At 39.3% G+C, this 11,679-nt stretch overlaps 1 protein-coding gene across 3 annotated transcripts; it reads right to left on the bottom strand.

Annotated features, from left to right (window-relative positions):
* Nucleotides 1-7,757: 7,757 nt before the first annotated feature.
* On the bottom strand, nt 7,758-10,607 carry LOC131995181 (uncharacterized). 3 transcript variants are annotated; one of them, XM_059363353.1, is made up of 3 exons: nt 9,768-10,607; nt 8,059-9,668; nt 7,758-7,982 (listed from the first exon to the last, which is right to left on the bottom strand). In XM_059363353.1, the coding sequence occupies exons 2-3, from the start codon at nt 9,620-9,622 to the stop codon at nt 7,762-7,764; spliced, it is 1,785 nt and encodes a 594-aa protein (XP_059219336.1). In that variant the 5' UTR covers nt 9,623-9,668; nt 9,768-10,607; the 3' UTR covers nt 7,758-7,761. The 3 variants fall into 3 exon arrangements, with proteins under 3 accessions (XP_059219336.1, XP_059219337.1, XP_059219335.1); XM_059363354.1 differs by having other exon boundaries at nt 10,549-10,607; XM_059363352.1 differs by having other exon boundaries at nt 8,059-10,607.
* Nucleotides 10,608-11,679: the final 1,072 nt, after the last annotated feature.

Raw genomic sequence — 11,679 nt, 5'->3', positions numbered from 1 at the left:
GAATCGGTCTATAGCCCGATACAGATCCCATATAAATCGTTCTCTCTATTTTACTTCGTGAGCCTCAATGGGCGCAATTCTTATTCGAATTGGCTGAAATTTTACACATGTCTCCAACATATAATTTAATTGTGGTCCGAAACGGACCATATCTTGATATCGTTTTAATAGCAGAGCAACTCTTTTCTTATATCCTTTTTAGCCTAAGAAGAGATGCCGGAAAAACAACTCGACAAATGCAATCCATGGTGTAGGGTATATAAGATTCGGCCCGGCCGAACTTGGCACGCTTTTACTTGTTCTTCTTCAGTATTTTAGCAGTGTTATGGTCTTCGGGAGATCTGATTCTTTTTCCAGCTTCCGTAGAAGTGCTTCGCTTTCGCCCGATTACGCTGCCGGTACTCTCTCTCCTTCGTCGTACACCGGATCTCTCTTTTCTTTCATTGGTCTGCTTGTGAGCTTAGCAAAGCCATCGCTCACTTCTGCTGTCATCCCGATGCCCTCATCTCTCGATTCGGCTGCGATGACTGTTTCATTGACACAGTCGCTGTCTGAATGCGAGTCAGAAACATCACCTTTACTTAAAGGCTGGGGACGAACTGTGCATCCCACGGGTTTATCCGTCTCTTCCTCATTAATTAGTCTGACGACTAGATGTAACTAAATTTTCTGGTAAAATTGCAAATTTGCTAATTTTTGCCCATGAACATTCCACTAAGGAACAGGGGCAAACTTCTCACATATCAATGAGTGCAGTCCGATTCAAGTTTAAGCTCAATGATAAGGGGCCTCCTTTTTATAGCCGAGTCCGAACGGCGAGCCGCAGTGCGACACCTCTTTATAGAGAAGTTTTACATGGCATAGTACCTCAGAAATGTCGCCAGCATTGGGAGGGGAAAACCACCGGTGAAAATTTCATAGCGTTCAGCGTCATAGGCGGACATGCTAACCTCTGCGCTACGGTGGCCTCCTGGTAACTTTCGAAAAAAAATTGCCTCTTTAAATAACATCCAAGCACTTTACCCCATTCAAACTCCTGGCAGCATATTTTAAAGATATTTCTAGAGGATTATTGTTTGCTAATTAATCTGCTAACATATCATCCAAATGAGACATTACTCACATAAATGCTAGAGTTTAGTCAACTCTTTGGCACCCATAAAATGGTGAATGAATGAAGAAAGACTTCCTACACAATGATGGTGATGCCCATAATCACAGATAAATTATCTGGTTTTGGCGTTTTATATTGGCTAATCCCCTTTTAGCTTAAACATTCCACCTCCTGTCATTCAAAACAATACAAAGACAATGGGAAACTGGAGGGGGGGAAAATAACTCAACATTTTGAATAAGAAGATGAGCTTGGTGTGGCACAATGAAAAGTTGAGTTGAACAAAAGCGGCACTCAGACTCGCATGCGAACATGTGTGGAAATATAAACAAGAAGAAGCATAGCTTATTTCCGTTTCCTGTTACAGCTACAGCTTCAACGGCTTATATTAGTTATCATTGTTGTTTTTGTATGCTGCTGCTACTTCTTCCACACACACACACACACATTCACACACACAGAATCCTTGAAACAATTAGCATTAAGCATTATTGTTATTATTATTTAAGTACGTTTATATAAGCTATCCAGCAAAATGGGGTTCAAGATATGCATTATATGCTCTTAACCCTTGCACAAGACAAAAATAATAACAACAACCAAAAGGGGAGAGGCAGAGAGAGAGAGAGCGAGAAAAAAGAAATGTGAGTAAAAAATACCAAACAAAGATGAGCTCACTTGCAAACATAGATTATTTACAACCATAGCCCCACAGAGTCATAGTCTTCCCAACCCATTTGGTGTACATATGGCCACCGCATTGGTGTTTCAACAAAAGACGGATATTTCAATAATTTCTATGCCAAGGAAAGAACTCTGAAAAATGAGAACACAATAAAGATGGGGTAGGCATTTATGTGTCCCGGCTGCGGAAAAAGGCGTTAAGTGGGAGTGTTGCTGGCATTCGCCTGATTTCGTTTGTTCGCAGCAGCGCAAGTGTGGGGAGATGGAAAAGTTAAGAACTTCGTTGTCTGTGAAACAATAGAGATTCTAGCATAAAATGAGAGCTCAAATAATGCGTAAATAAGCATAAATTATACATTTTAAATTGAAGAGAAAAGGAAAAACGCACCTCCATCAACGTACCTACCAGCACAACTGACACCCATTCATGATCAACACAATACCCTTGCACGCATTTCCTTTGGAGTACACAAGTACATAAATATGCATAAACACATATGGTGTAGAAAATATTGGGTTGCCCAAAAAGTAATTGCGGATTTTTAAAAGAAACTTAGAATGACTTAGAATGAACTTTAATCAAATATACTTTTTTTACTCTCTTTTTCTAAAGCAAGCTAAAAGTAACAGCTGATAACTGACAGAAGAAAGAATGCAATTACAGAGTCACAAGCTTTATGAAAAATCCGCAATTACTTTTTGGGCAACCCAATATATATCACTAGGTATAGGGTTATTTTATTTTGCTATAGTAAATATTAATCGAGCCCCTTACTAGCTTTTCAAGATCTTAGAGACCCTTGGGATCCTTTAACACTTGCTGAGAGTGTTTTGCTTTCCTTTAGTAAATACTATCGGGACCCTAACTGGATTTTGCGAGATCCTGAAGAACCCTGAAACCATTTAACCCTTGTTAAGACTGTTGTTTCTTTACATACCAAATAAGCCTGTGGGGTGAAGCCAGATCAAGACTTATTGCAGAGGATGAGCTCCCAAAAAAGGCAAAGATAAGATTTTTCATCAAGGTCCTAATCTTACCAACGGACATGCTGAACATCTTTATTCGCTTAAACTTACGTCTTTCCATTGCCCTCTTCTTCCTGCGGAAGAGACGTTTCTCCTCTCTCCTCTCCTTCGTCTGGCGCGTGGCAACGAATGTTGCCCTGTTTGCCACAATCTTGGCCATCTTCTTGGCACTCTTGGGTGTACCATGGGTTCCTTGGGGGAGACCTTTTGGTACCCAAGTACGGATGTTGCGTCTCTTTCCATGGAGTAGGCAAAAGTGTGCCATTGCGCTGCTATACTATTGAGACAGGGAATGCTGTCTTCGAGCAATCGCGTCAGCCAAGTGGAGTATGCCGTTGTCACCTGTTGTGATTGCAGCTTACCCATGTCCACCTTCCGTGCAATGTCAGATCGTAATCCGCAATTACTTTTTGGGCAACCCCATTTATATGAAATTTTGTCATTTAAAAAAATCTTAATGAAATTTTTGTTTAGAATAAATTTAATTTAATTTTTTTGCCCAGACAAAATCATTTCGGGGGGCTCGCCCCCCCCCCCCCTGTCCACGTCCCTGATGGCAGCTATATCTAACTCTGGGCCGATTTCTATGAAATTCACTAGCAATGTCGATAGTCATAGGAAAATCCTTCCTGCAAAATTTCGAAAGGATCGGTTCACAAATGAGCACTTTATTGCAATGTTTCTCAAATCCCGTAAGGATCCTTTCGTATCCTCAGTACTTATTGGGGTCTCCTGCCTATTCTGTAGAATCCTTTTATATTCTCAATGGAGTACTTACCACGGTCTCCCGTCCCATCCTGTGGAATCCTTGCATGTCCTTACGGGAGTACTCACCTCGGTCTCCTGCCTATACTGTAGATTCCTTGCGTACCCTCACGGGAGTATTCATTACGGTCTCCTGCCTATAGAGGATCGGTTCACAAATGAGCACTTTATTGCAATGTTTCTCAAAATCGGACGAACATATATATGGGAGCTATATCTAAATCTGAACCAATTTCTATGAAAATCACCAGTAATGTCGAGAGTCACGAGAAAATCCTTCCTACAAAAATTTAGAGAAAATCGGCAAATAGAATGAACATATTTCAATAGGCTTCGTTTCTAGGGCAAAAAACATGCCTGCGCCAAATTTTAATGCAATCGTATAAAAACTGCGACCTGAACTTTGCACACAAATTAACATGGACAGATGGATGGACAGACAGACAGACATGGCTAAATCGAATCAGAAAGTGATTCTGAGTCGATCGATATACTTATCAAGAGGTCTATCTCTCTTTCTTCCTGGTGTTACAAACAAATGCACTAAGTTATAATACCCTGTGCCATAGTGGTGGTGTAGGGTATAAATATGCCATTTAAGAACGGATTACCCAAAAATCCCTAAAATACCTATTTCAGGCAAAGGTGATTTCAAAATCGTCAATTTTTAGTAAATTTGCTGGGGAGGCTACAAATATTGTTCGGTGCAAAATATTTTCTGCATGTTCACCTAATTTAGCCATTTCTTAACAAGATCTACATTTGATACAGGACTCTCAGAAGTTGATTCCGGGGCTAGTAAACCAACATGGAAACTAACACTGTAGCATACTTGATTGATCTCTGTTACCCTCTAATTTGGCCTTTTGCACCTCAAGAAAACTCATTCATTAGCAAATTTGCTTATATAAAAGTGATTGTAAGCATTTCTGTTCAACTCAAGGTTTGATGTGGTTTGTTACCTTTCCTATTTTCCTTAATTTAAATAATCCCACACATATTTCATAACCCCTTTTTCACATATGCGCATCATTGTTCGAGACACATACAATAGAAATTTCTACTACAATACACTCACACACACACTACTCAGTCGTATACGTTGCAACAACAACAACTACAGCCGCATTGAACAACACAACAATTACTTATTGTTCAGATAGGAGTATTTTTTTTTCCCCCGAAACCCCATAATGTTTGAGGCAGAAAAAGCGATAAATTATCAACACTTGTAAGCGAAAAACAAATAACCCAAGTATGGGAGCTAAAAACCAAACGAAGCAACAACAGCTCCAAAAAAAAAAAAAATAAACAACACAAATACTTTACAACTTTTCAAAAAGTTATCTATGTGCTTGTTGAAGGGGTCCTGTAAAAGGAAATGGCTACGATGCGAGCAGCGAAATTTGCTTGGGTCTATGAAATCCTTGTGATTACAAGCAAAAGTCCTTGGAAACTAACGCCAGGCTTCTTTCTGTTTGGTACGTGATGAAAACTTATCAGCGTTCTTGTGTTTTGCAAGAAAATTGGCTCCAATCATTGCAGGTTGTAGGAGGAAAGGGTTGGCTGATGGCACGACTAGAAAAACAAACTTAAATGTTAAACGATAACATTTGTAGTAAATACTCAAATTTATTGAAAACAAAAACAACAACCAGTAAAAGAGAGGACATTATATTGGGTTGCCCAAAAAGTAATTGCGGATTTTTCATATAGTCGGCGTTTACAAATTTTTTCACAGCTTGTGACTCTGTAATTGCATTCTTTCTTCTGTCAGTTATCAGCTGTTACTTTTAGCTTGCTTTAGAAAAAAAGTGTAAAAAAAGTATATTTGATTAAAGTTCATTCTAAATTTTATTAAAAATGCATTTACTTTCTTTTAAAAAATCCGCAATTACTTTTTGGGCCACCCAATATATGAAGTAAGACTAATTTATGGTAATTTTGCGCATTTACAGGTTAGGTTAGGTTAGATTATGTTTAAGTGGCAGTCTGTCATCAGTCTCACTTAGACATTTCCCTCCATTGTGATACCACTGGAACAGGAGAAGGAAGATGCCTTCTAAAGGGTGATTTTTTTGAGGTTAGGATTTTCATGCATTAGTATTTGACAGATCACGTGGGATTTCAGACATGGTGTCAAAGAGAAAGATGCTCAGTATGCTTTGACATTTCATCATGAATAGACTTACTAACGAGCAACGCTTGCAAATCATTGAATTTTATTACCAAAATCAGTGTTCGGTTCGAAATGTGTTCAAATTTTGACAAATTTTGTTCAGCGATGAGGCTCATTTCTGGTTGAATGGCTACGTAAATAAGCAAAATTGCCACATTTGGAGTGAAGAGCAACCAGAAGCCGTTCAAGAACTGCCCATGCATCCCGAAAAATGCACTGTTTGGTGTGGTTTGTACGCTGGTGGAATCATTGGACCGTATTTTTTCTGTTGCTGTTGGACGCAACGTTACGGTGAATGAACACATTTCGAACCGAACACTGATTTTGGTAATAAAATTCAATGATTTGCAAGCGTTGCTCGTTAGTAAGTCTATTCATGATGAAATGTCAAAGCATACTGAGCATCTTTCTCTTTGACACCATGTCTGAAATCCCACGTGATCTGTCAAATACTAATGCATGAAAATCCTAACCTCAAAAAAATCAGCCTTTAGTTCCTACTGTTGAACCATTCAGATCACCCAATAACTTGCGAATGTTCACATCCTCTAAATCAGACAGTTTCTTACAGAAATGAGAACCTAATGTGGAACTCCTTCTAACTGCTAGTGCGGGACACATACACAGAAGGTGTTCTATAGTCTCTTCTTCTTTGGAGTCCTCAGAGCTTCCGCAAAAGTCGTGTAACAACGAAAATCGGCTTACTCACTTTTTAGTTCACCCCATTGAAGTGTTTGTTTAAGTTTGTTTTAAAGAGTTATCAATAAACTCTGCCAGCTTAACACTTGTGTCTATCCATTCTTATGTACCGTTAGGCAACAACAACAAAACAACGATGGTGCATCTCTATAATGGGTGGAGATGTTGAAACGTTAGCCTGCAACTGTTTGCGTGACACCCACACACAACGTGGCTGGCGATGAGTATAAAAGGGGGACACCCAAGCAACGAATCAGTGAACATCGGACAGCGGTAAGTACTAATATTCTGATAGTAGCCTTGGAGCACTTACACAGGTCTCCAAAACACGTAACCTTTGATTCTTTCCTTATCCTGATTGGGGGGCCTACCACGGTCTCCTGCCTTTCCTGTAGAATCCCTGTCATATACTCACGGGAGTACTTACCACGGTTACCTGTCTGTCCTGTACAATCCCAGTCATATCCTCACGGGAGTACTTCCCACGGTGTCCCGTCCCATCCTGTGGAATCCTTACGTGTCCTTACGGGAGTAATTACCACGGTTTCCTGTCTATACTGTAGAATCCTTTCGTATCTTCACGGGAGTACTTACCACGGTTTCCTGCCTATACTGTAGAATCCTTTCGTATCCTCACGGGAGTATTCATTACGGTCTCCTGCCTATCCTGTAGAATCCTTTCATATCCTCACTGGAGTACTTAACGGTCTCCTGCCTATCATGTAGAATCCTTTCATATCCTCACATCCTGTCCCATCCTGTGGAATCCTTGCATGTCCTTACGGGAGTACTCACCACGGTCCCCCCCTATACTGTAGAATCCTTGCGTACCCTCACGGGAGTATTCATTACGGTCTCCCGCCTAACCTGTAGAATCCTGTTATATTCTCACTGGAGTACTTACCACGCACATTGGTTCAAGTTCATTGAACGAGCGGCTAAAAATAGAAGAAGTTGTCGAAGGACAATGAAACTTGGCACATAGGCATTTTTTGTTTGAATCAAGAAAAAATGGAAAAATCAAAATGATCCGCCCACTTTTACGCCCACCTCCCATACAAAGTAAAAATTAAATTTTGACCTACGGCATTGTTTTTTGGCACATAGCATTTTTAAACACTCAGAATCATTTGTGTGAAATTTGAAAAATATCCGCCCACTTTTAATTTTTAATGCATCAATTCAATTTTCACAAAAAGTAATTATTATAATTGTAGAATGGGCTCCTGAAAATATATACCTGATCCGCCCACTTTTACGGCCACCTCCCATAGAAAAAACATGAATAAATAAATTAAGCATAGTCTTTTAATAATTTTTTAACATCATTATCGTACTCCAATTTTTTGATTTGCAGCTTTGAGCGAAATCTATTTATAAATGGGTCTGAAGACAATAAAAGGTTATGCATTACATCTTCATTAGTGGCTACACGTCCAATTCTTCGCGAATGATGTAATCTATAGGCTCTATAATCTTTATTCCTCGCTTCCTGAGCTTCTTCGGACAGCATACCTGATACAAACAATCAATTAAAATGTAAAAAATGAAAATTAAATCATTGAATAAGGGCCTTTAAATAGAGACATACCTATTGGCAGAATAGCTTCTGCTATAATTTTGCTACCATGCACCAGAATCTTATGCACAGTTACAGGCATGTAGTACCAGCCATAGAGATCAACAAACAACTTGGCAGTATCCATGCAATATATATGAAATTTGCTAGTGTCGACTGCTGCATTACAATTTATTGCGGCCAAAATAATTTTAAATCTATGTATTAACTCTTCTTTTATTCCAATTACGTCTGCAGTTTTGGCTGGATTTTCGAAAAACCTTCTTGCCGTATTGCCATCGTTTGTTGTGCCCATACCTTGCTTCACCGCGTCCACATTTATGCCCAGTGTCAACTTTAATCTCTTCCCAATTTCAGCTTTATTTGCCGCCATTTCAATTTTTGTGTAACTATCTGTTCTCCATTTTTTGAAACTTAGACGGTAAGAAATGTGCAGAATGCACTCCATAAATTTGATTCTCGCATGCAAGGGAGAAATACCAAACGCAACTGCTTCTTCCGAACATTTCCTCAAAATCACCGCATCTAAATTATTCATTTCTGTGGGCTTTGCTCCACATATGAAGCAAACCGCCATAGATGAACTTCCAGAAATCGTAGTAGCTACTTTCCCATCAATCATTGTTAATTTCAGTGTGTGAGAAATATTGAAGTTTCTGCTATGCAATTCAACGACAGTATTTCTTAAATTTTTTATTTCGTCATTAACACGACTGACCTCTGAATTTATAACTTCAGCTGTTTCTTGTATAAATTCAAATTTTAACGGTCGGCAAAATCTAGTTGATGATGGCTCTGTATTTCTCCAGCACATTGTTGACATATTATTACGCTCTGTGAGGGTCAATGGAACAAGTGACGTTAAGAACATATATTTATCGGAGTCATTTGGATCTGTGAATTTTTGATGGTATTCACTGTGTCCCGAATTTCCGTCACAGCCCCATTTTGAGAACATTTGCAGTTCGTTGGGGAGTTCTGTCACCTCATTCTCGGTTTTTGTCATCAAAATCCTGGTTACTGTATGATCTAATAACTGTTGTAGAGAAACTTTGCTACAACTTTCTTGCACCTGAACATTTGCAGGATAGCATTTTTTTTTTGCTTCCAGTACCTGATGGTAGGATGGGTAAATGTCGAATCCAATTTCTCTAGCTGAACTGCGCAAAACCTCATATTGATGCTTTGACAACGAAGCATCAAGTATCAGCCCAAGTGCCTTCTCCGGGGTGAACGCCTTAATGGATTTGTCTAAACACTCACTTTTTTTTGCGGCAGACGATATCAACACCATTGAGGTGTTTTCACAAAAATCTTGTACCTTTGTCCTCTTTGTTCGCGGTTGGCAATCCTCGAAGGCTTTTGCTGGACGTCCACGTTTAACCATATTTGAACAGCTTGGTGCTTCATTGTTTGCGGTATATTTGCACACTTTGTAGACATTTTTCAGCCAATTTTCATTAAGATCAAGAAATCTGGTTTTTATGCGTCTTGCTTTTTGCCATCTATCTTTGAACTTTGTAAAAAAGTTTTTTTTCAAAAATCCAGTAAAGACTTCAACATCCTCAGCAGTCATTCCTTCATTGCTATTTGCAATGACTTCGACAGTAACATCAATATCACTGTTGTTATCAATTAATATTTCGCAAATATTTAAATAAGAAATTGTTACATTTTCCATAATTAATAAAATTAAATCTTGATATCACTTAAAAACACACCTCTTATCACTGCACTTGCCAATGTAATGTCAATTAGCATATCAATAATATTAGAAATGTATACCCAAAAGCAGAAATTTAAATCAGAAACTGTATATTGTTGTTGGTACTTAATGTATTACTTATTAAGCTCTAACGGAAAAGATTTTGTGCAATAAAGAGAGCAAGACATAATGTGTAGTTGTTATTGCATGCAACAACATAATAAATGAATGATAACACAGCACCTAATAGTCTATCGCTTGATCTTCTATTGTTGTTAACAGTAAAGAATTATGGCAACAACAACAACAAGCATGAACGAAAATTCACGTTTTCTTACTTTATCACTTTATAGTTTTTACTGTTTCTTTTGGAAAGGAGCAGGTATGAGCAGCTGAATTTTTTTTTAGCTTTTAGCTGAGACTTCAAGCTGTAATTTGACGTCTTTCGTTAAACAGCGCTCCACAGCGCTAAAAACATGCAGTCCACTGAAGTTGATGAACATTGAAATTTTGATGTTGTTTATATTTTGTTCTACGAAATTTTTTATGTGGCACTTTTTCCAACTTTTTTTAATGCAAATCTCATCTATGACAATTGCCATTTACGAAAATATACAACAAAGTCAAATGATAAGTTTACTGTGATTGTACCAAAAGATTGAATATACAGTAAATTTGCATGCCATTTTAAACAAGCGAACATATATGAACTTGGAGCGTGTCTGTCCAAAGAAATACTAAATATATCAGCCTAATATTACGGAATCATAATATTCAACTATCTGACAACAAAATACCAAAAAATTATCCAAATCGGCGAACATGAAAAAAATGAATTTCGGCCACTCTTGAACCAATGTGCCACGGTCTCCTGTCCTATCCTGTAGAATCCTTGTGTGTCCTTACGGGAGTACTTACCACGGTCTCCTACCTATCTTGTAGTATCCTTGCATATCGTCACGGGAGTTTTCATTACGGTCTCCTGTCTATCCTGTAGAATCCCTTCATATCCTCACGGGAGTACATACCACGGTCTCCCGTCCCATCCTGTGGAATGCTTGCATGTCCTTACGGGAGTACTAACCACGGTCTCCTGCCTATACTGTAGAATCCTTGCGTATCTTCACGGGAGTAGTTATTACGGTCTCCTGCCTATCCAGTAGAATCCTTTTATATCCTCACTGGAGTACTTACCACGGTCTCCTGTCCTATCCTATAGAATCCTAGTGTTTCTTTACGTGAGTACTTACCACGGTCCACTGTCTATCCTGTAAAATCCATGCGTAGTCTTACGGGAGTACTAACCTAGGTTTCCAACCTATCCTGTAGTATCCTTGCATATCCTCACGGAAGTACTTACCGCGATCTCCTGCCTATACTGTAGAATCCTTGCGTATCCTCACGGGAGTACTTATTACGGTCTCCTGTCTATGCTGTAGAATCCCTTCATATCCTCACGGGACTACTTACCACGGTCTCCCGTCCCATCTTGCTGAGTCCTTGCATATCCTCACGGAAGTACTTTCCGCGATCTCCTGCCTATAGAGTCCCTGCGTACCCTCACGGGAGTATTCATTACGGTCTACTGCCTATCCTGTAGAATCCTTTTATATCCTCACTGGAGTTCTTACTACGGTCTCCCGTCCCATCCTGTGGAATCCCTTCATATCCTCAAGGGAGTACTTAACACGGTCTGCCGTCCCATCCTGTGGAATCTTTGCATGTCCTTACGGGAGTACTCACCACGGTCTCCTGCCTATACTGTAGAATCCTTGCGTACCCTCACGGGAGTATTCATTACGGTCTCCTGCCTATCCTGTAGAATCATTTTATATCCTCACTGTAGTACTTACCACGGTCTCCTGTTCTATCCTGCAGAATTACGGAAGTACTTACCATGATCTCCCGTCCCATCCTGTGGAATCTTT

Source organism: Stomoxys calcitrans, chromosome 2 (assembly GCF_963082655.1).
Source record: "Stomoxys calcitrans chromosome 2, idStoCalc2.1, whole genome shotgun sequence".
NCBI classification, from domain to species: domain Eukaryota; kingdom Metazoa; phylum Arthropoda; class Insecta; order Diptera; family Muscidae; genus Stomoxys; species Stomoxys calcitrans.
Note: the sequence above shows the minus strand (reverse complement) of the source record. Positions and strands in the feature narration are given on the sequence as shown.